Source organism: Phyllobates terribilis, unplaced genomic scaffold (assembly GCF_046119375.1).
Source record: "Phyllobates terribilis strain yellow unplaced genomic scaffold, ASM4611937v1 Scaffold_4__5_contigs__length_816908805, whole genome shotgun sequence".
NCBI classification, from domain to species: Eukaryota; Metazoa; Chordata; class Amphibia; order Anura; family Dendrobatidae; genus Phyllobates; species Phyllobates terribilis.
Genome location: NW_027362764.1, coordinates 388,686,681 through 388,713,462, shown reverse-complemented (window position 1 = coordinate 388,713,462; position 26,782 = coordinate 388,686,681). Strand labels below are relative to the sequence as shown.

Sequence of the window (26,782 nt, the reverse complement as noted above, 5' to 3'; positions counted from 1 at the left end):
TCTGAGTATTATCTGAGTATTATCTGATTATTATCTGAGTATTATCTGAGTGTTATCTGATTATTATCTGGGTATTATCTGAGTATTATTTGGGTATTATCTGACTATTATCTGAGTGTTATCTGAGTGTTATTTGAGTATTATCTGAGTATTATCTGGGTATTATCTGAGTATTATTTGGGTATTATCTGAATATTATCTGAGTGTTATCTGAGTGTTATTTGAGTATTATCTGAGTATTATCTGGGTATTATCTGAGTATTATTTGGGTATTATCTGAATATTATCTGAGTGTTATCTGAGTGTTATTTGAGTATTATCTGAGTGTTATCTGAGTATTATCTGAGTATTATCTGACTTATCTGAGTGTTATCGGAGTATTATCTGAGTATTATCTGATTATTATCTGAGTGTTATCTGAGTGTTATCTGGGTATTATCTGATTATTATCTGAGTATTATCTGAGTATTATCTGATTATTATCTGAGTATTATCTGAGTGTTATCTGATTATTATCTGGGTATTATCTGAGTATTATTTGGGTATTATCTGAATATTATCTGAGTGTTATCTGAGTGTTATTTGAGTATTATCTGAGTATTATCTGGGTATTATCTGAGTATTATTTGGGTATTATCTGAATATTATCTGAGTGTTATCTGAGTGTTATTTGAGTATTATCTGAGTATTATCTGGGTATTATCTGAGTATTATTTGGGTATTATCTGAATATTATCTGAGTGTTATCTGAGTGTTATTTGAGTATTATCTGAGTATTATCTGAGTATTATTTGGGTATTATCTGAATATTATCTGAGTGTTATCTGAGTGTTATTTGAGTATTATCTGAGTGTTATCTGAGTATTATCTGACTTATCTGAGTGTTATCTGGGTATTATCTGAGTATTATCTGAGTATTATCTGATTATTATCTGAGTGTTATCTGAGTATTATCTGATTATTATCTGAGTGTTATCTGAGTATTATCTGATTATTATCTGAGTGTTATCTGGGTATTATCTGAGTGTTATCTGAGTATTATCTGAGTATTATCTGGGTGTCTGAGCCCTTTGGCTGTGCCTTTGCTGTGCAGGAAACTTTTGGTGTGGAGTGCAGGCTGCGCCGGTGCAGAGAAGCGTTAATCAGTGGGAGCGCGGTGCTCAGTGGAGCTGTGCAGTGTAACGTCACTCCATACACAGGCTTAGTGAAGTGATTGCGGTGCCTGGGGACTGAGAGCACTACTCCACTCTATAGTCAGGTATGATACACACAAATGTCTCCATTACCAGCCAGTGACACCGTGCCAGCCACAGCACACCTCTAGTCTGCGGGAACCAGTGCCAGGACCAGGCGCAGGCTGTTCACCCAGGTAACATTACCTTCATTTACTTGTTTAGAGCAAGGAGCTGGAGCCCTGTGCACTGACATGGGGCATTCCTGTGTATAGTGCTAGCTTCTACATACAGCTCAGTGCTGCCTATGCTATAGATATTACAGATGTATACCATGTATATTATAGATGGATGCCATGTATATTACAGATGGATGCCATGTATATTACAAGTATGCCAGTACTCTGCATTAGTCGGATCTATAGCTTGTGTGTGCTCCTCTTTGTTCTGTAAGGGAAAACTTTCCCCCAGATGAGTTCATTCTGGAGTATTTAGTGGAGAAATAAACTATTGCCAACTTGTAGGCATGTGCAGCACTCAGCACTGATAATGGCCATTAGGGTCTTTGGTGCCCAATGTACATATGGCAAGTACCTGAATCCTGAAGCAACTTTCTAGGACTGTATGAGGAGACAGGATTGTCCAGTGTCAGAGCCCAGCTGTCTACTGCTATACACCATGCTATCTCAGGAAAGTTTGTGTGCTTCTCAGTAAGTGGGGACTTCTTTGGTGCAGCTTATGTGTGGGCAATGAGTCCTGAATTGTAACATTTATAAATGGCCTGCAGGTATTTAGATTCCATGTACTAAGCTGCACAATGCTCTAAAATCTACTCTGGGGGTGAAATGTTAATGAATGAAGTGGTATTCATTTACCATGGCTATCACTTGCTTAAGCAATGACACATTGAGCAGACTGCTGAGGCCCCAGTCGGTGCCATTCACATGTGACATGCCCTAATGTGCCATATGTTAGTAAAAACCAAAGGCTAAATGTGAACTTAGCGAAGATCAGCTCCCTGGGAACAGTGGGGGAAACCTTGCTTTGTAATGTAGAGATGAAAGGAGATCATATCTAAAGAAAAACTTTTTAATTTGCCTCTCTCCTAACTTTCTATGGTCACGAAGAATACATTGTAAGCAGGACACACAATGCCTCAGCCCACTGCTTCTATTAATTTCACTCGTCCGAGCGCTCAATGAATTTTTATTTGACAGCCTTTGTTATGTAGATCAGATTGTTTGTAGCCGGGCAAGACACTTATTAAAATGGCAAAATGGCATGCATGTCAGCTGCGGGGACTACATATGCCATTATCTGGAGGGGGCTTCATTAGTGGACCTATGTCATAGGATTTCTCATCTTCTTAGGACCATATATATATATATATAGTAGAGAGTGATGCTGTATATAGGCTGGTGATAGATAGATAGATAGATAGATAGATAGATAGATAGATAGATAGATAGAGATAGAGAGATAGAGATAGAGAGATAGATAGAGATAGAGAGATAGATAGATATGGGATAGATAGATATATAGATAGATAGATATTCTGCAGCAAGTTACCTGAGACTTGGAGGTTATGTGAAGATATGTATATGTGTATGTCATCAGTAATATAGGCAATTAAGAAGTATATACTTTATTAGGTTTACAGTGGTCTCCAGATAGTCATCAATCACTCTCAATCGAGCTGTCAGCAGTGGGCACATTCGTTTCTGGGAGGCAGTCTTCCAGCTGGGGAAAAGAAGAGAACACCGTCATTAATTAGAGTGTGACCCTGGGGCTATCCGCATGTCTGAACCCAGGCAGCTATCTGAGCAAGTCAGCACACTATAGATGCACAGATAGACATGTACCTGGGCTGCACTGCCCATCCTGCTGCCAGGGCACACATGCCCCCGCCAGTCAAGTCCACTGCTTATTTTAGAATACCTGGTTTAATGCTGCTCCGATGTGTGTATATATATATATATATATATATATATATATATATATATATATATATATATATATATACATATACATATATATATATATGTATATATATATATATATATATATATATATATATATATATGCACACATATATATATTTATTAGATGTTTGGCATTTGAAGTAAGTATTTAAGTTCATGTGCACTATAATATCCACCGATCTTACGTCCCTGCTAGATATTTATTGTATGTTATATAATGCAATGCGTCATTAATATTATCAGGGACAGACAGTTCATTATATTAAATATATGGAACTCTTATTGTGTAACTTTTACTGTAATATTTTTTATTATATGGAACTCTTATTGTGTAACTTTTACTGAATATTTTTTTATTATATGGAACTTTTATTGTGAGTGCAATGCTCCACAGATTAATTAGGAGCATGTTAAAATGGTATTAATATTTCTGATGAACGAAACGTGTCCATACATGAATATATACAAAAACCAACTGTTTTCTTGGCTTCAGTAAATTGTTCCTGGCGCACAGAAAGGCGCATTTGAAATGAATTTTTCGTTTTCTATTCCGTTGCAGATTTTAGTTGCCTGCACTTTTCCGATCTTGACAGCCGGGCAGTAGTGTAATAAAATGAAGAGAGATTTAATAGATTGTTATAAGACGATGTCAGCCTTTATAAACCTCTAATAACTACACTCGAACTATGTTGAATGAGTAATACTCACGGACATAGTTCTTGGAGTTCAGTAAAAAGTCCCATTTCTACCTCTCTCATTTGTAAATTGGGCTAATTATTAGTGTAACAGCTGCTCATTAATTAATTTCTAATTAAAAGTGCTTCCCATCCTTCAGTGGGTAAGGAGATAAAATCATTAATGTTTATGGCAATGAATGTTTCAATCAAACCCTTCATTTCCTCGCCTGCACGAGTGCTGTACAAACACCTATAATTACCTTGTACGATCACTCGCACGATCCATAAAAGCGATCGTTGGAGATCAGTATTTTGCACCCTTGGATGCACAGCTCTGGAGATGAAAGGGTGTGATGACGTCAGGGCATCCACCTTGCCTGCTGCTGGCTTTTCTATGTACCGATTAATATTTTTTAGTAAATGTTCTTTGGAACAATATTCCGGGCTCTTTTCAATATATTGCTAGGTATGTTGAGCTGAAGAGGGAATCAAAGGGTTAAAAGTTAAAGTGGATTTTCTTCTTGTTCTTCTTCTTCTTCTTCTTCTTGTTCCCTCTTTCAGCATCTTGGAACCTGTGGTCACCAATTGTTACAGAAGAAAGCTCCGATACAGTAAGCCAGGAAGAAACCCTCTCCTGCCTTCTCTGGGATTCGGGAGTGGATGTAACATGTCATATCCTCAGTTTGGGTATCCATACTCCTCCACACCTCAGGTAAGCGCCATTGCGAGTGTGACTATAGAGTGACTATGAGAAAAGATACATTCTGTGGGACAACGATAACCTCTACCTGCACTTAGTGGTGTCTTGTGAGGGTGCAAGTTAATTAATAGAAATAATAGTAAATAATAAGAACCTTACTAAGTTTAGTATATTAAGCCAGAGAAATGTGATATATTGTGCTACATTTACATACATGTTAGAAAAATTGAAGGCGTGCAATGAAACTTTTTTTAAATCTATTTTGTTAATGCATGTTCTTTTATACCATTTGTGACCATTGATCACCACAGTTTTCAGATTTACACCAGTCATCCAGAGCTTCTGAGCTTCATCCCTTGTTCTCATTGTATGACATTACCCCCTAGTTCTTGATGACCACCAATTCATTGTCAACCTGCTGCGAGTCAAGTGGAAGGAGTTTGTCAGATCCAGCTGCTGCAGCCTCTGCTCAGACCCCAGTCTATTGTCCTGTGTATGAGAGCAGGCTGCTGGCCACTGCCAGGCATGAGCTCAACTCTGCAGCTGCACTAGGGGTCTATGGGAGCCCCTACACAGGCTCCCAGGGCTATGGCAACTATGTCACCTATGGCACTGATGCTTCTGCCTTCTATTCTCTGGTAAGTTGCTGCTTTTCACCATTGATTTCTTATTATCTAAGTTCTCTGAACTATTCACTGGGTGTATATGCAGATGTAGCAGAGCTGAGTTTGTAATTTGGTGCTATTGTTTTCCAAAGTAAGCCTTCTATCTATCTATCTATCTATCTATCTATCTATCTATCTATCTATCTATCTATCTATCTATCTATCTATCTCTATAAATTTATATATCTATATATATATATATATATATATATATATATATATATATTACATGTAAGTCTATTATTACACAAAATAAATGTGTATATATACATATATATAAATAATACATGTAAATCTATTATTATGTGATATATATATATATATGTATATGTAAATATATATAATACATTCAAGTCTCTCTCTCTCTCTCTCTATATATATATATAATATATGTAAGTCTATATATATAATTTTATAAATATATATATATATCTCCTCAAGAAGCAGCATGTTTGGGCTCCCATTTATCTGCTAGTATTACATCTATTCTGCAGATTAGCATAGAGTATTTATCTTCTCCATTCTCACCAGATAAACTGGAAGTGACAGCTTGAGATGGATGTTGTCAGTTCTTTTATCTTTTGTTGTAGTGCAGAATATGTATTAAATGTGTATGAACTGCTTCCCTTATCTATAAACATATTAACAGTAGGATGAGTTTTGGAAGAGGATGTATAATGCACTCATTCATTATATATCCACAGGAGTAGAAAGCAATATACAATGGTGTCATGAGAATGAACTAATTTGTCTTGTATTTAGCATTGTGTGTTATATTGAGATTATTACACTGTGTCTGGGAGCCCAGATAACAGTAGGGATTGCAAGTAAGAAGTCTATTTCTGATAGTTAATGTGTAGGAAATAAATAGGCTGGTATATGTATACCGTCATATAAGCATTCTTGACCTTATGTTACAGAACACATTTGATTCAAAGGATGGCACGGGATCTGCGCATGCGGGTATTGCCCAGACTGCTGCTTACTATCCTTATGATCACACCCTGAGCCAGTACCAGTATGACAGGTAACGGATATACTTATAGCATGATATCCTCATTGCAATATCATACTGTAGTTTCCATGGTTAATTGAGTTTATTATTATTAGTACTTTAATGGATCTCATACATGACCCAGTCAAGTTACTGTTATACAGAATGCCCCATATAATTGGATTTTATTTCCCCCGTCTATAAAGCCCCACATTGGTGTATGTTAGGTCATCTACTTATTACTTTATATTGGAACGTTAAGTATCAATCAATTTAGGACGTGAATGGAGCCAATATTCCACTACCATGCAGGTGTGACATGGTGACACATTCGTTTATTACCTGCACTTATGAACATGTATGTTGCATGAGGTTCCTCCTCCAGTGAATGTGACACTATTGATACATGACGTCTGTTGTGGTGAATAGAAAGTGCCATATACAATAGTATTGGTGGGTCCAAAGTTTTCATTTACAAGTTTGATTCTCAGCAGTTTCTATATGAAAAATGATAGTTATGTTTTACTGTATCACCAAGAATCCCTCTTTTCTATTAAACTCTACCTCTATACAGGGTCATAGTGTCCTTTAATGTCACCATTTTGCTTTAATTGTGACGGCTGTGAAGTGTCATAGGACATTTCACAAGTCACTTCATAACAGCCGAAAAGCCTCTAGGACAGGTCAAGCCTGTCTCACTTGTTCGCAGCTACTTAGAGTTAGCAAGTGGTATATACAGCAGGGTATACACGGATCAATGTGTAGCGACTGATTCACCATACCTTCCCTCTACTGATAAAGTCATAACTTAATAAATAATGAGGCGTAAAAACTCATTGTCTTATGTCCTGCTCTTTTCAATTTTTGGGAAAAACTGTTGCGTAAAATATAGATATCACTGCTTATAAAGAAATGTGGCTAAAACGCAATAAGAAATTTAAGTTGTAAAATATTAACGCATTAATTATAAGTTATTTATATGTTATTTATTATATATTTTTGGCCTTATGAAAAACTAAAGAAAATGTGATGCCAAGGGGGATAATTTCCAAGGTAGTTCCAAAACCTGCCACGAATCCTTAGCATTGGAAGTGTTATGGCCTACTTTGTTATCAGTCTCTCTCACGCCTGGACTTTTCTACGGTGCTAAATATGGAACTATTCTCTTTTAATGAGTCAGTAAAATGAAGGCATAAAAGGTCATTTACACAATTAGAGGGATTAAATAACATATTGTCGGAGGATTTCTAAATTGCCATCATTTTGCTTATTTTTACATTTTCAGTTTCAAGTTACATTGAACAAAAAGCACTGGATGTTACCTAATGCGTTGTGAAAAGGCAAAATAGTCCATAGGGGAGGTCGGTCCATCTCAGCAGTGCTAATGCAAGCCGGACCCTGTAGATCCAGCGTATTACCATCACACCTATTCACCTTTACTCAATGCTGCGCATTACCTCAACTTATATCCTCATAGACAATGTACTGTTCAGCAATTCTATGGTTTCCACAACGCTGTGACTACAGATGTTCATATTTGAATGACAGCAAAGGTCTGAGAGCTGGGATCGTCACCATTACCTAAACTGAGGGTGGCCAGTCCCTGTTACTGACTGAGAATTGACCACAACCCTCTTCAAAAACTGCCGGCCCCGTTCTTGGCATCCCCTAGATTCCTGGCAATTCCTCTACAGCAGTCTCTGCAGGGAATATATACAAGTATATGGTGGCCAGTCTGATGAATAACTATCCATATAAGAATGGTTCTAGTCTTCCAGAACAAAGCTGTGCACTGTTCTGACTAATAACGGGGCATTCTGAGGGGGGTCTCCTCTATGATGTCCATATGCATTAATAGGGCAATGGATACGTTAAGAAGAATAGATAAAATTAATTTTCATTTACTAAGAATTTGTGCAGCGCATTAAAATAACAAATCAACATTATGGCCCTGTTAACCAGCAATCCAGCCTTATAAGTGCAGGCATCTTGGAAATCAATGTGTCTATATTTGCTTGGACTATGATATGCGCTTGATGCCAGTTAAATTCATACATGGTCAAATTTATTATGTATGAAATATTTTGTATTTAAGTAAAGGACGGTCTATAGAGTTTTTAGAGTTACCTGAGTCTAGCACTCAAACCTTGTGTCATGTTGTGTGAGATTATTCCGTGGTCTTAGTACTATTATCTACATGAGAAATGGTTTACATCTTGTTTACTACATGCTGTGTATGCTATGCTATATGGATGTGCATTTCGCTCAAGATGAAGCATGATTTCTTGTGCTGGAATTCCAATTCTGTTTCAGAAAAGTTACCAATGATATCTGTGAACATCGAAAAACACATAGCATAGCATACACACAGACACACACACTCATACACACACAGACACATCACAGACATGCACACAGACACATCATACAAACATGCACACAGACATGCACACAGACACATACACACACAGACACGCACACAGACACATACACACACATCACAAAGACATGCGTATAGACATACACAGACACATCACACAGACATATCACACAGACACATCACACAGACACATACACACACAGACACATCACACAGACACATACACACAGACACATCACACAGACACATACACACAGACACATACACACAGACACACACATCACACAGACACACACAGACACATACACACACAGACACATACACACACAGACACATACACACACAGACACATACACACACAGACACATACACACACAGACGACACACACAGACGACACACACAGACGACACACACAGACGACACACACAGACGACACACACAGACACATACTGACACATACTGACACATACTGACACAGACACACACAGACACACACAGACACATACACACACAGACACATACACACACACAGATACACACACAGACACATACACACACAGACACATACACACACAGACACATCACACAGACGACACACACAGACACATCACACAGACACATCACACAGACACACACAGACACACATACACACAGACGACACACACAGACGACACACACAGACACATCACACAGACACATCACACAGACACATCACACAGACACATCACACAGACACATCACACAGACATGCACACAGACACATACACACACAGACACATACACACACAGACACATCACACAGACACATCACACAGACACATCACACAGACACATCACACAGACACAGACATGCACACAGACACATACACACAGACATGCATACAGACATACACACACAGACACATCACACAGACACATCACACGGACACATACACACACACACACAGACATGCACACAGACACATACACACAGACATGCATACAGACATACACACACAGACACATCACAAAGACATGCATATAGACATACACAGACACATAACACAGACACACACACATACACAGATGCATCATACAGACACATCACAGCGTTGCACATAGACACGTACACACAGACACATCACAAAGACATGCACACAGACATACATACATACAGACACATCACACAGACACATACACACACAGACACATCAGAAAGACACACACAGACACATACACACACAGACACATCACACAGACACATCATACAGTATATGTTAAAATGACAGAAGAGTTTCCTGCTTCTCCCCATTGGAAAAGTATAAACCAACCATTAGTTTGTTCTGTAAATTACAATGATGAAAAGATGTACAGGAAAATCTAACAATGAACATGATAAATAACTTCTCACAGAATGAGGATGTTATAATTGTTAGAACCTTGTTCTTTGGTTTTTTCTATTGCTGGTTGGCCTATTTAATCCTGCTCCGCCCTTCTGGCTTTGCTGGACTTCATTGTATAACTACTTTCTAGCTAGCCTGTGCTCTGTATCTAACTCTGTTAGTTTGCTTGGTCTACGGACCTCTATGTTCTATATATTTTGTTTGTTCGTCTGTCTGCTACTATTTCTGTTAGGAGGTGTCCCATTTTCCTCCCAGTCCTTAGTACTTGTAGGGATTCCTTCCCCACATCTATAGGTTTCCGTACAGACTAGCTTAGGACTTTAGCAGGTCTGATCGCAGGATCAGGTCCCCTGTTACATCGTAGGGATAAAGCTGAGTTCTATCGTAGGGACAGATCTCCTCTCTTTCCTTAGCTCTGGTAGCAGAACATAACAATAATGATGATATTGCTCCTTCACACAAACCTCATAGTCTTCCCCAAACCAACCTTATATGACAATGTAAATTGCTGGATGCTACAAATGCTGAATACAGATTGGAATAATTATACAAAGGTTAGGCCAAATAAAAACATACGCCACGTTCTTAAAGTTAAAGTTACACCCAAACAGATTTGCCAGAAAACCTTTAGATTCCTTTCAGAATCAATATCTTCTATAGGATTCCATACTACAAAATACTCCCACAAATGTGATCCATTGATTGCTAACAACATTTTTAGCTTTGCACACCCCAAAATTTTTTTCCAGAAAAATTCATTCAATTCCATGTTGCAAAAATGACTACACTTCAGATTAAATCATAGGAGTAAAGCTAAAATTTAGACTAAAAAATGTAATTAACAAGAATTCAACCACAGGTAAGTCTAACTATTCATTAAGCAGGTGTCCAGCAGATAGTAGACTATAAAAGGGCATTAATTAGCAAAGAAATCGCCTTTCTATTTTATGCTGTCAGCAATGGCACCATGTGGAAGAGAAATGCCACAAGACCCGAGAAAGAAAATAATTTCTTTACACAAGAAAGGTTAAGACTACAAGACCATCAGTAAAGCTTTACTTATCAGTCAGAATACTGTAGCAAAAGATAGATGTTGCAATATGTAACCAACTTGTTCATTCCATTCCTAAAAGACTTGATGCTGTCCTTGATAATCATGGAGGTGATACGAAATGCCGGATGTAGTAGTTTTTTATGTGGGTGTATTCATTTTTGCATCAACTAATTTGAGTCATATTGAAGATTTTGAAATGAAAGTTATATTATTAACCTTACTTTCATGTTATGAACGAGTTTAAAAAATGTTCTATGAAACTCAGTCTTGTCAAAATTTTGGCAAATGTTTTTGTGTCAATCTTTTATTGGCATGCTTCCTATTCAGTTGACTTCATGGTATTTTATGTGAAGCATACAAAAAAAGTTTCACCATCAAACCTAGTGGTAAAAGTAATCAATTAATTAAAAACAGATTTGAGGCAGTAGGACAGATCTGTTGCCACCTTCATCCTATTAAGATTTTGAAGCAAACTGTGCTTAATCTCCTAGACCTGTTTCTATAGAAGTATGAAAATCTGGGCTGTGGCATGGCCTCAAGAAATATTTACTCTGTGACATCAGCCCAAATTATTTGTACTGAGTGTAAGGACATCCCCTGTCAAGGAAATCACCTATGAACTATTCCCAATCTGTAGGATCTGTTTCCAGTTAAGCCACACAATATCATCCGATCATAGCAGAAGCCATGTTCCCAAGCCTCATTCACATTCACTATATGGACAATAGTTTGACACCTAAACCTTACATCTAGTGGAGCTACTGGAGCAATTCTAACTCCACAAGCATTACTATGGAGTTTGTCTACCCTTTACTGCTAGAACAGCTTTCACTCTTCAGGGAAGGCTTTCTACAAGATTCTGAAATGTGTCTCTGAGAATTTTTGTTCATTTATCCAGGAGAGCATTTGTGAAGTCAGACACTGATGTATGACAAGAAGACCTGGCTCGCCATCTCTTTTTTAGTTTTTCCCAAAGATGTTCAATGTGGTTGAAGTCAGGTCTCTGTGTGCAAGTCAAGTTCTTCTATGCCAAAGTCACCTAACCATGTCTTCATGGCCTTGTTCACTGAGTATAGTCATGTTAGAACCCAAAACACAAAAGGGCCTTCCCCAAACAGGTAACACCACAGCTAACAGTGATCACTCTCTGAATATAATGTAGTAGATGTTACCTGCAGTCCTATGTAACACCACAGATGGTACTCAGAAATAACTCTATAATTACAGATAACATTGTAGAAGTTACCTACAGTCCTACAGTATACACCATAGAAAACAAACAGTACTAACTTTCTGAGTACAGAGAATGTAGTAAATGTTACTTGCAGTCCTATGTAACACCATAAATAACACAGTGATATCTCTGAATACAGATAATGTAGTAAATGTTATCTGCCGTCCTATGTAACATCATGGCCACGATGTTCAGTGGCCCTGGCAGATGACAATACTGTACTGATTAATAGACGTAGGCTCATGTAGCACCTCTTTCTGCCAGGACAAGAACGGGTTTCCTGCACTTCTGGTGCTTCTGAAGCCAGTCTGCTATCTACTATGGTCCTCAAGAGTTCCACCCAAAGAACAGAAGTTCATAACTTCAGGATTCAACTATTATTGATAGGGTTACTATGTGTTTGTGATTAAGGGGCCAATCTGTGTTCAGGGCGCTGTATATAGGAACACTATTTATGAGTCCCTGTATACTTAGGCACTCCCTAGCTGGGCATAGTAGATGAGTAAAGCCCCTTTCATACCAACACAATATATGTATGCCCAACGATAGTTCAACAAACACCTATCTCTCCCAACTTCCCCACACACAGGAGTGTGCAACTCAACTGACCTTTTACTCTCCTGACATCATTTGTCAGGTGACAGTGAGGAGACCTCCATACACATTAAACTTTACGCAGGTCCCATTGATATTGACGGCTTCGGCTAATGTCTAATGTGTATGGAGGCCTTTAGTCTGTGGTTTGAGCACTATTCATTGTCTGTGGAACTGCTGGAAATAGGTGAATATTAGGCTTTCTTTGGCAGTCCCATAGACAATGAATGGAGAGGACGTTGAGCTTGTGCACCTTCACTCCATTCAAAATGAGGCTGTGCGGGGCCTGCTTCCAGAGCCCCATTCATAGGACTGCTGGGAGTCTCCTCTGATCAAACCACTAGTTAATTTCCTTTCTTGAAGATAGGGGATGACTTATCATATCAAAATAACCTTTAAAGGGGTTGTCCATTCATATGATTTTAATGACCTATCCTTTAGGATGGGTAAACAATATCAAATTGGTCGGGGTCCAACACTGGTACTCCCACAACTTCACTATTATCAGCTCACTTGAACTGGAGCTGATCAGAAGTCCTCACAATGGCCAATAACAATTGATTACTGGAGGTGCTGGCTGTCAGCCCCCCACCAATTTCATACTGATAACCTATGCTGAGGGCAAGTCATCAATATGATATGAGTGGAGAGCTCCTTTAATATCCGCTGGCAGTGTAAAAACACTACTTTTAGCGTTTATAGGGATCATTTTTAATTTTAACCAAGGATGAGTATATCAATATATGCAGTATTAAAAGCCTTCTGGTCAGGAAGGTAAATTTGCTTAAACTGACTACATTGTGGGGAGATTTTTCAGAACTAGTGCAAGACAAACTGATGTAGTATGGCAGTATTATGTATAACTGATTGTATAAAACACACAAATAAAATACATATCTATATATGACACACAAGCAGAATATTCCCATATATAATACACCTGTATACTATTTATGTGTAGATATTATACCGTTATGTATGGATATTTACTGTGTCTTTGTATTTTTACAATATAATAGTACTAACAATATATTATAATACACCGATACAATATATATATCTATATACACACCGTATAGCACACAAATAATATGTTACAGAAAAAAAATATATATTGCTATAATTGACCAATCTGTATATCTGATGCTTATTATGACATTGAGACCAATAACCACACAGCCCACATGATGGTAAACTTGAGGGAGATTTACTATCAAAAGTGAGCTGGAATTATGGCTAAAATTGAACCAACATTCTGCTGCAATTGCCACATTGGTTCCAGCGTTTATACATGTTTTACCTCACTAGATCCTTTTAGGGCGAGTCCATGCACTGCTGCCAGCCACGTGACTGAAACCCGCCATCCATGGCGAGTCATTGTGAGACCATTGTCTGACCATGGGTGGATGGAGTATCAGCCATGCGGCTGGCTGCAGCGCAGAAATATCTTAATGAAGTGTTTAGAAAAGTGGATGTTTCTCTAGGTGTTTGTAAAACCAACTTTACTAGACGTGTACTCCAATATTTTGGTTTCAAAAGTGATCTAAAAGTAAGCCAGCTAAGTGCTGCTGTAACTTTCTATGAGACTGGAAATGCACCAGGTTCATCAGCCGGCATGAGCTACTGTAGGACATTTGCTCTGTTTTAAGACTGTCTAATTTGATTAGTTCTTAGCTGTCTATTAGGCTATGTGCATATGGCATCTTTTAGACACAGGTGCAGCTGCCAAGTTTTCAACCTCTTCAGGAAGACACAGGCAGTCATTTTGCTGCAGTGGCTTTGTTGGCAGTTTTGCCGTGGTTCCTGCAGCGGCTCCGCCAATGACCTCTACTTTCAAGTATGGAGAGTGGTTGGCTGCCCCAAGAATGGACAGGGTGCTTCTTTTAACTACTTAAGAGTTTCCGAAGCCTGAAGCCATTAAAAGAAGTGACTTAAGACAAAACATTTGTCCAGCAAATACATTTTGACGTTGCTGTGCATTATGTTCATTTCATGGAGAGCTTTTACAACGCTTACTCATGCAGACTATCATCAGAAAATGCCAGAAAATGACACTGTGCACATACCTTTGCTCAGGATAAGTAAAACTCCTGGATAATATGGAAAGTTTATACCAGACGGGCCTGATGGTTGAAACAGACATCCAGCATTGATCCTAGATTAGTGATGGGCGAGTATGTTCTATTAACCCTTTAATATGCTCGGGCGAGCTCCGAGTATTTACAGCTGCTCGGTGATATGGTTGAATCGCTCCCGTGTGCATGATTTGCAACTGTTTGACAGCTTTATTACATGTGAGGAATGTCTATTTCTTACACATTCCTCACATGTAATAAAGCTGTCAAACAGTTGTAAATCATGCACACGGGAGCGATTCAACCATATCACCGAGCAGCTGTAAATACTCGGAGCTCGGCCCGAGCACACTCGGACAGAACATACTCGCTCAACCCTATCCTAGATACTTTTGTACAAAAGGGTGCCGCTGATAATTGGAGCACTTGTGAAATTAGTTTCCCCGGAACTTCCCGGCTCTGCTCATACATAACAGCTATGATGAATTTTTTTGCAGTTTTGTCCTGATATTCAGAATTCATGCTAAAAACTGTTTGGTTTTACCTTTATTGCAGCAACAACAAAACGTGCCTCGGCCACAACGTGTGAACACAGCCTTAATCATTTGTTTAGATCTTGCTCTGATCTTATTACCCTAGAATGTACAGTAGCTTTGCTGAGTTTTTAAAGCCTAAGTTCACACATTATGTAAAAATTACACAGTGGAAACTGTCTAATAACACAATACAAAAATCCACAATTACATTTTATTGGTTCAATTAAATTAATCTGCAATTAAAGGGAACCTGTCTCCATAAAAATGCCATCTAATCTGCAGGCAGCAAGTGGTAGAAAAGGAGGAGCTGAGTGGGCGGTCCAGTGGGCGGTCCTATCAGTGACTGACAGCTTTCTGTGTATAAGTGTGCAAAGACACAGCTGTCAGTCACTGATAGGACCGCCCACTGGACCGAAAATCCCAGAAAGAGTAGAGGTGTAAATGAATAAAACCCAAGTTATCATGAATCTTTTCTCACAAGACTATATATCAATCTAGGAGAATGGAAGCCTCCAGCGTTCAAGGTAAACTTCCAAACACACAATCCAGCACTTGGGAGAGTAACATTTATTGAATGGAAAAAAGCATATTCAAACAATGTGACTAAGGTGACATTCTCAGCAATGTTGACACCTCCGCGCTTTGAACAATCTAGTTCTTAGTCATGACAGTTCTGCATTTTCATGGTGATAGATTCTCTTCCTACTGCAATTTTATCCATAGATTTCCCTCTTTGCAATGAATAAATTCCATGGTGAAAATCCACTGCACTTCTGCAACAGATAGGACAATGCAAATTTGTAAATAAACAGCATGCAAAAAAATCAGTGAGCGACCGGGGTTTAAAACCCCATTGATTAAATAAGTATTGTATTTTGTGGTGGAATTTTAATGCTAATTACACAACCAAAGTCCAGAAAAAAAGAATCTGCTGTGTGAATCAGCCAGTGGAATTAAGCTGCATTACATTGAAAGATATCCATGAAACAAGCGTTCTTAAAAACACTGGTTCCATGATAATCTCACCATGCAAATATGCTACCAATCACGCAATTAATGAGGAAATGCTCGCCTAGTGTGTGAAATTATCTTTTTTGCATCATTCCCATGGTGCATCGTCCTGTGTAAACAGGGCTCATACTGCTGAGAACAATGGCAGCCTATGTGCACTGATCTATTACAGATCGTTCAGTGCTCATCGTTTACTAGGGTCTACCTGTGTGAATAGGCTATTAAATAATCGGTGAAGGTGGTCTTGAGCCGCCGGTCAGTCCATATTAGTTCGCTCCACCTGGAAACAGTCATAGAATGAGTACAATGGATCCAAAGTGATACAAATATGTCTATTACCATACATTCAATGGGATCCCTGTAAACATCCTTTTCTCACATTTTTAACAAAACAAGCACTATATTAAATATGACGCTACACCTTTAAACAGGATATGCAAGGCCACACATATAAACCATCAGTAATCTGGGGCTTACATATTACAGAATTATATCCACTCATTTGACACATGCAGTAAAATATTAGGTCACATATTGTCAAAATATGTCACCTTATATAAGGGTAAATATATTAATCACATATTCCTCAAATATCAAAGTAGTCATAAACATGAAGACAATCCTGCTGTTTTGCTGCCACAGCCAAAATCTCTAAGGTGACCAAATGAAAAATTGTATTGTTGTTACAATTTGTATCAAAGAACAGTGATTTTCCCATGTGTGTCAGTGCCAGTGGGTACAAAATCTGCTATTACTTCAGCAAAAATACAAGGAAAAATCATTGTGATGATGGATTCAATAAGGAATAAACATTGGTTCACATTTACGAAGGTATTTGCACCATTTTTTAGTTAATTCACATGTGCATCCATCCTCACCAAGAAATCAGAGCATGTGCTCCCTTGGTCCAGTTTTTTGAGCCTAGATGAAAGTAAACCTTTTTATAACTCACAGACTTATTTTTATACTGTTCATCCAAATACAGCCTGAGTTTCCTAAGACTGTATTCAGATGTAAAGCTTGTCCTTGTTTCACCGCTGAAAAATGGCCGAGTTTTCATCAGTTTTGTCTAAGTGTGTTTCTTGTGAACCCATGACTGGGGTGGACAGGAGTAGTGCATTCATTGATTTTCTCAGCCTATACTAATGGCCCATGTAAAAAATCCCACATTGGTCCATTGAATTAGTGTTTCACTTGGATGTGAACATCGCCCTTGATATTAGGCCCTAAGTAACCAAGATGCGCCAATTTTTTTATGCAGCATGGACCACTCTGATATATTTGGCATATCTTTCATCTGCCTGAACTTAGGTTGTCTAAGAGCTTGTGTCTATATATATAAATAAATATGTCCATCTGGGTTTTTTTCCTCTAGAGTGATACAAAATTGCCTGAGGGAAACTTTTGCTGAAACTAATCCCATAGTTATCTGGGGGATTTTTCCCATTCAACCAGCGCACCCGATGTTGAGCTAAATTGGTCTTGGAGCCAGATCAGAAAACAGTACATGCACTGATATCTATTCAGTCTATGGACACAAGCAGTGGGCTAAGTGCATCATTTTAAATGGAACCTTTCATGTCAAAGACGCTACTAACCTGAAGATATAGGGTTAATTTGCAGGTTTGTAGTGTTGTAAAGCTGAGCGACCATGGCACTGAAAGCCGACTGCCTGGAAGAAATGGAATTTTGTGCACTGCTGAGTTGGCCGAGTGTGGTTATAGCTGCTGCTCACTATGTACTGCGCGGTGACTGAAGCCGCACCGGCCGCATCGCTATGTTGGAAAGCTGGAGGCTGCTGGGAAGAATAAAGTTAATTTCCTCCTGGCAGCAGGGCTCTCAGTGCAGAGGCCGCACGGGTTTAGGGCACTATGAATATACAGATTAACTCTATATCTGCAGGTAAAAAGCGTTTTTTGACATGACAGGTTCCCTTTTATATCAGTTGTGTCCAGCACTTGTATAAATGAACTGAAGGGACACTTTATACAAACTGAGCCTAATTATTAGACAGTATTAGTAAATGTGCACTAATCTAATAATTAATAACCAGCTTCAAGGGAATCAAACCAGATTTTATGTGCTTGATTCATCATTTGTGTTTATTTTAAGTCACTTTGCTTTTTTTGTCTTATGGTATTTACTGACAGTTTTTGAACCAAATTCATCTAAATGGTGCACACTGTTTATTAAGCTTGCGCCGAGTCAAAAAAATTATTTTTTCCCATCTTTAACAATTCTTGAGACTTTATAGAGCAAAAAGTGGCACTTTTTTGGAAAATGTCGCAAAGATTGCGGCTTATATAAAAATCACTCCAGGTGGGAGGACTGAAGTGCATTTAAAAAAAAGTGCAACCTTTTGAAAAATTTCAAGTGATGAATCAAACAAAAACCCTAAGCCCTACCCACATTGGGTAACTAAATATAAAAAAAAAAATCAAAGGTGAACAAAGATAAAATAGACTTAAAAAAGGGGCAAATAGAAAGATGAATTTGGTGCAAACAAAAAAAAACAGCACAAAACAGTAAGAAGGCCAATTCAATATCATTGGAATTGTGTCCACAAGTCTTAAAGTGCACCTGTCAACAGGATTGTGCTCAGTAAACTACATACACTGTCAGGTGGGTGACATTACACTGAGTAATATGATACCTTGGTCGATGAAATCCGTCCTGTGGTTCTTGTGTAATCTTTACTTTCAGTTTGGAGATAATGAGATAATCTGTATGCTGTTATGACAGGTCACTGATTGTTCACTGACCTGCCTCCTATTTTACCTATCCCCGCACTACTAGATGCATTATGAAAAATAGGAGGCAGGTCAATGAAGGCACAGTGAGCTGTCATAAGAGTATACAGATGAATATGTAAGCAGAGCACAAGATAGAGCGCCCCCCACAGGCTGCCCCGAAGCACGAGCGTATCAATGTCTCTAAACTGAAAGTAAAGATTACACAAGAGCCACAGGACGGATTTATTCAACAGAGGTATCATATTAATCAGTGTAATGTCACCCACCTGACAGTGTATGTAGTTTACTGAGCACAATCCTGCTCACAGGTGCGCTTTAATGAAGGGCTTGGGGGAGTACGATGCGCCTAATTTTCATGAATTTGATGGGCAGGCATAGCCACTCCCCATCCCGCCCATGCCACCGACGCTACACCCATGCCACCGACGCCACACCCATATTGGCGTAATTGGCCAAGACTAACATATAAATGCCAAATATCACAATATTTTTGTGCAATTTCGCCATTATTAATACATTTTACGCCAGAATTCTGGTGTAAACAGCTTAATGAATTGGGCCCTAAAAGCTCAATGAATAACAAGTGCAAATGCAATAATGATTTGGGCCCTATATGTCTAATCATAATAAACTGTAGATATACAGTGTATCACAATAATGGAAATCTTGCTTGCTGGTGGTGTATGCTTCTAATTTTGTCTCGTTTCAAAATCAGGAAACATATACCCAGTACATAAATGAGAAAATGTCCTAATGAAAGCCTACTTGGTGGAAATGGTGTATTAAATGTTCTAATACAATCTTATTGGCTGAGAAGAGAAAAAGAACACAATATACAAGTGTAGCAGGTGAAGATTTCTCAACTTCCAGATGATAATGCCTTTGTGGTAGGTGAATCACAGAGCAGCAACCTCCAATGCTTGTCATTCAGGGCTACCCAAAGCTCTGCATCCCCTTGCCCTGAAGGGATTTAAAACGGTTTTACCTTACTGCATCTATTATCCCTAAAGCAGCACAAAACCACTTAAGCCATCTCAACCTTTTTTTTTTAAGACCACATGGGTGCCGATGACCTTTCAGAATAGTGTGCATTAAATATTCAGCTGCAATCCTCTGTCTTTATACGTTTTTACAATTTCATCAACAAAAGCCTGAGACATGGCTAATAAAGGAGTAGGAAGGAAATATTTATATTAACAGTTATATCCTCAGGTCATTCAAATTTATCCTCTTAAATCTTGCTTCCTGGGAAATATGACCTGCACTCTCTGAAATATTAACCATAGAGTAGCACAGTCTGTAGGTCACCCTATTATTGGTATTATTGCAATACTTTACAATGTATTAAAATCTACATGTGGCTTCTTAACTTGTTTTGTGCATATAGCTAACTGGTTTAAGGACATGTAATTTATTAGCAACATTGTGTTTTATTAGGTATGGAACCATGGATGGAGGTACTCGCAGGAAAAACGCTACTCGTGAAACCACCAGCACCTTAAAGGCCTGGTTGCAGGAGCATAGAAAAAACCCTTACCCAACTAAGGGTGAGAAGATCATGTTGGCCATCATCACCAAGATGACCCTCACTCAGGTGTCCACTTGGTTTGCCAATGCCAGAAGGAGACTTAAGAAAGAGAACAAGATGACATGGCCACCAAGAAACAAATGTTCTGATGAGAAACGACCTTATGATGAAGATGAAGAAGATGAGGAAGATGAGTCTACAAAGGATAACATTAAGAACGAAAAGAAGATAGAAGGTTGGTTCCCTTTCTGATAAAGTCCTGACTTTTTATCTAGGTTAGTTGTTTTTTAGATAATTTATAAAGTGCATGAAATTAATTTTGTCTAAAAATCAAACTGATGAAGGTAGGTTACAACAAGGTTGCCCTTTTCTCCATAATGACTGTTACTTTGCTCAATGTCCTGCATGTGTCACAATATTAGTATAGAACTGGCTGCATTTGTACAGAATAAATGTATAATATGAGGGAAAAAAATAATTAATTGCCCCTCTACACTTTTATTAACAGAAGAAGCCGCTGGAAGAGAAGACAAAGACCTAGACCTTAGTGACCTTGATGACTTCGACACAATAGAGTCTGAAAGCTCTGAATGTGAGTTAAAACAACCATTTCACCACCAGTCTCAACAAGAAGGACACCAAATGCGGACCAGGGATTGTGTCAGTGACCATTGTAAAGACGTTATTCTGAAGATGCCACTTACCATTTCTTCAGTAGACCAAGAAATTGATAGGGCTAAGAATTGTCTAAAAAGTGTTGTTGATGAATGCGACCAAGACTTAATAAGGGTGAGACAAAGAGGCTGTGAATCCAAACTGTGCTTTCAGCAGCAAAGCCAACAACTACTTGATTCCAAACCAAGAATTTGGTCTCTGGCTCACACAGCCACCTCCTTAAATCAAACTGAATATCCATCGTGCATGTTAAAACACCAGGGGGTTTCCTCTCCGTCCTCATCCTCCTCCTCCTCCTCTTCTTCTTCTGCTGTGTCCACTCCAGTTTGTATTATTGACAGACGGCAGGATTCTCCTGTAACAAGTCTTAGAAATTGGGTTGATGGAGTTTTTCATGACCCATTGTTCAGACACAGTACTTTGAACCAGGCTCTCTCCAACACCACCGTTTCTTGGGCCACCACTAAAGGATCCATTCTTGAAGCTAGTTCTTTAGGACGCTCTGTTGGGAACCCTACCAATATGGCAAAAGGACAGGACAATAATAAGGAATTTATTACATTTCCCAAGTCTGGGAGCAAAATGTTCTGCTCATAACCTAACAGATAGTAGTTTATAAAGATATGAGACTTTCTAGCAGAAGACATACCAACTCATCGGGTTATATTCTCCTACTCCAGTTCCATGGACTCATGTTTCAGATTATGTTCATCCCTTCATCTTTGTTTAAATGATCTTTTCTTAAAAAGTCTCAGTGTTGTGACAATTATTTATATCGATGTCTAAAGCACGGACTTTGCTATGTGTTGGAGTAATTGCTGTTTACAAACCAGAAGTTTACAAAGACATGAAAAAGCTAGAATTCCAGGATCTATCATATGAACAGCATGCTAGATTAGTAACCAGCCATCCAGAAGACTTCTTTGTTAGTGATTCACAAACCGCACTGCTTTCAAGTTTACACAATGCACATATGTCGGATGTACAGAAATGGCATTTCTATTTGTTCACTCCAATAAATGGTCTGTTTCAGAGATTCAGAGATACAAGTCTGTCTGTTTGCACCAGAATATGTGGGAAGGTTGTTATATACAACATCAGAAAGTGCAAGTGATGCTGTGTGACTGAACTAGAGCCTGCTAGATAGATAGATAGATAGATAGATAGATAGATAGATAGATAGATAGATAGATAGAAGAGAGATAGATAGATAGATAGATAGAAGAGAGAGATAGAGAGATAGATAGATATGGGATAGATAGATATGGGATAGATAGATAGATAGATAGATAGATAGAAGAGAGAGATAGATAGATAGATAGAAGAGAGAGAGAGATAGATAGATAGAGAGATAGAGAGATAGATATGGGATAGATAGATAGATAGAAGAGAGAGATAGATATATAGATAGATAGATAGATAGATAGAAGAGAGAGATAGAGAGATAGATAGATATGGGATAGATAGATAGATAGATAGATATAGATAGATATGGGATAGATAGATAGATAGATAGATAGATAGATAGATAGAGATGGGATAGATAGATAGATAGATAGATAGATAGAAGAGAGAGATAGATAGATAGATAGATGGAAAAGATAGATAGATAGATAGATAGATAGATAGAAGAGAGAGATAGATAGAAGAGATAGATAGATAGAAGATAGATAGATAGAAGAGAGAGATAGATAGATAGATGGATAGATATGGGATAGAAAGATAGATAGATATGGGATAGATAGAAGAGATAGATAGACAGATAGATAGATGGATACTGTAGATAAGAGATTGATGTAGATAGATCAGAAGTTCAGAACTAATTTTGTGAATTGACATAACTCAATATAATATAATCAAATGCATTATATTTATATACACGTATACATTACATTTACTATGTATTATACATTGTGTTTTAAATACATATATAGAATTTAGCCATTTTAGTGCGTAACTATGCATTACAATTGAGTAAGTGGGGCCTTTTATCTTGTAGCATTCCTCTAAGTTATTATTATATAGATGAGGCTAACAATGACTTTCCATCTCCCAAAGTGATGTTTTTACCACCGTTTTGAGCCTAATGCTTCCCTAAGCTTCTATGGGGTCTCCATGAACCTGCATAAATATTTCAACACTTCAGGATAGATGATTTACTGTTTCTGACATTAAAATAAGAGTGCAACCAGGAGTGAGAGAGAGAATAGCAGTAGTGTTCCTTCCCTTTCTTTTTTTACACCACTGACCGGAGAGAATTGCCAAGTTTTTCTTTCCACGAGAAACTTAAAAATAAAAGAACTGAAAATTTACATGTAAGCATGTACACGAGGGCTAGAAAGAGGAAATACAGCTAACATGTGTAAATACAGTGTGTATATATATATATATATATATATATATATATATATATATATATATATATATATATATTCATTTGATTTATTTCTGCTGACATGGATACATTGATTTGGAAGACTTATTTCCATGATCTTTTGAGTGGCAATTAAAGAATGTGGCTGGTAGCAGTAGATCAGTTTCTTTGCACTGTGTACAGGTAGCTGTAATTGGATTGTATGCAGTCATAGAAGCTGTCATTGTATTGACTTTCGCTCTCCTGGATGATATTATCGAGATCACTGAACCTCTCCGCTGATCTAGCTGTCAAAAGGCTGAGAGAGGAGCCCCCGGCCCTGGAAAACGTGCATCAGCCAAGATAATTTGAAGTGAAATTTTCATTTTGACAGTAAACCCCTCAATTTCTGGAGGATCTGTAGCTTGTGATCTCAGTACAGGGGGAGGCTTTACACACAGCCACGTCTTCAAGTGAAAAGGGCAGGAGAACTCGAATTTCTTGTAATAGATAAAAGGGCAAAAAGAGAGTCAAGGGGACTTGACAGTAATAGCAAAAGTGTATTCTCCGGGGGAAAAGGGCTGCTGGAGGCTGCTGGACCAAGAAGGAATGTTAATTCTGCTGTTGACCTGGCCAGAACCAAGCAACCTACACCAACTCATGTGTATAATGCTCAAACCTTTGATGCAAATGTCCATCAGGACATTACAAGGGCTAGCCTCACCTTGTCTCACCCAGAGTAACACAGTCCAGCCAATGTACTGTAATCATCTAGGCTGGTAAAAAAATATTTATATTATTACATATTCATCTATCTATCTATCTATCTATCTATCTATCTATCTATCTATCTATCTACTAACACTGCTATTATTGATAATATATATAAATATATATATATATAAATATGTATATATATATATATATATATGTCTGCAGAGATACATTTACTACACAATAAATAGAATTTCACTGTATATTTCTTTTAAATATTAACTGGGGTCTTTAGAAATAATTGTGTCATAGGAGAGGCATAAAAAATTCATAAATAATTTATGCACATACACAATAAGTCATTAGGATCATGTGAATTTCTTCTTGATACAAATTTCTGTTTCATATCTATCTATCCATCTATCTATCTATCAATCTATATACTAACATTACTATTATTGATAATATATATCATATTAGATATAGTGGATTTCTTCTTGATAAAAATTTCTGTTTCATACCTGTCTATCAATATACTACCACTACTATTATTGATAATATATCATATATAATGGATTTCTTCTTGATAAAAACGTATTTTTCGTATCTATCGATCCATTTATAATAGTATCTATCTATCTATCTATCTATCTATCTATCTATCTATCTATCTATCTATCTGTCATCTGCATTGTTACACAGCAAACTGGACTTTGATGGTTTCTCCTACTGTTCATTTATGTTATTGTTCACACTGTGAGATCCACACATTAATTCGTGATAAAATTAGAGACACTGAACTACACTTGGGTTTAATCGTTTCTTTCCTTGCAGTTGTTTCCATCGTCCTCAGTGTTTCCCAGTAATGGGCCTGTGCGACTACACGATCGTACTGTCCTATCTTTAAAATGAAGAGTTTTATTGCCTTTTTTTTTTTATAAAAAGAAGAATGAAAATGTGATGTGATGTTCATTCCAAGATTACTTTTTATCCCCCTTGTGATGCTGGACCAAGGTAAAGTACACTATTTAATAGGTAGGGGAATAAGGAGCACAGTAATCCTGGCACATGATAATAAACGCTACTTATTCCTTCTCCCAGATCACTGTAAACTGCCTGTTAGAATATGGCTGTATTACATAAGATAAAACCCACTCTAAAATTAAACCAGTGGGATTTTATTGATTATAAAGCTGAGTTAATGTACTATCTCCTATGGCCAGCAGAATGTCCCACTTCAATTATTGGGCATTAGTCTTCTGCCGCTAAATTCACGCATTCATAACGCACCATAAAAGCAACAGCATAGTACACTGTAGGAAGAATAGGAAATCACATGCGGAATACAAGTGACAGCCGCAAACATAAACCGGGGGTATAGAATAGCCTGTTCTTTATCCTAACTTACTGCACATTAGGGGCAACTGTATAGAGACCTCCATAGAGCAAGGGCTGTGGCTGCACAATGCGCAGGATACAATAGACGTACACAGAAGTGCGAGATGCTTTACCATAGCATAAAAGCTGTGCACTCCGAGGCTCATCACCTATAGGCTACATCACAACACCTATGAATGAATAGAATATCATACTGTATAGGGGAAGTAGTATATGTCCTACAGCTGGAAGATATAGGATTCTAAACAATAATCGGTACAATTACCCATAAACCTCAAACACATGGGAGCATTTCTAATAGCTAAAGCAAGGGTGCTTGTAAATTACCTATATAACAAGCCATAACCTCACCACAAATAAGGGCATTACTGATAGACAGACAGACAGACAGACAGATAGATAGATAGATAGATAGATAGATAGATAGATAGATAGAGAGATAGATAATAAATGGATAGATAATAAATGGATAACTAGATAATATAATAAGTAGATAGACTTACTGATTGACAAGCATATTGGATAGATAGATAGATAGATAGATAGATAGATAGATAGAGAGATAGTAAAATATAATAAATAGATAGATAGACAAGCAGACTAGATAAAAAGATAATAGATAGATAATTATAGATAGATAATAAATTGATAGATAGATAATAGATAGATGGTAGTTAATAAATACATAGATAGATTAGAAAATTTTATATGTATTAAAATATAAAAGCCTATATGTTATAAATTGCTAGATTATGCTATATTCATTTATATTACTACATGGAAATAAACTATTTGGTTATATTATAACCCATATATAACAACATACATGAGAAAACTTACAAAATATAGCCTTTATGCCTGCTTATACAGGTAGAGCCTACATCACAGCATTCTAGCCAGCTAA

The 26,782-nt window shown here is 37.7% G+C and overlaps 1 protein-coding gene across 3 annotated transcripts; it reads left to right on the top strand.

Annotated features, from left to right (window-relative positions):
* The first annotated feature begins 1,133 nt into the window (after positions 1–1,133).
* IRX4 (iroquois homeobox 4) lies at positions 1,134–22,413 on the top strand. 3 transcript variants are annotated; one of them, XM_073678496.1, is made up of 6 exons: positions 1,134–1,369; positions 4,393–4,543; positions 4,918–5,169; positions 6,117–6,223; positions 20,648–20,973; positions 21,247–22,413. In XM_073678496.1, the coding sequence occupies exons 2-6, from the start codon at positions 4,499–4,501 to the stop codon at positions 22,008–22,010; spliced, it is 1,494 nt and encodes a 497-aa protein (XP_073534597.1). In that variant the 5' UTR covers positions 1,134–1,369; positions 4,393–4,498; the 3' UTR covers positions 22,011–22,413. The 3 variants fall into 3 exon arrangements, with proteins under 3 accessions (XP_073534597.1, XP_073534596.1, XP_073534598.1); XM_073678495.1 differs by lacking the exon at positions 1,134–1,369 and adding an exon at positions 3,239–3,294; XM_073678497.1 differs by lacking the exon at positions 1,134–1,369 and adding an exon at positions 4,155–4,297.
* Positions 22,414–26,782: the final 4,369 nt, after the last annotated feature.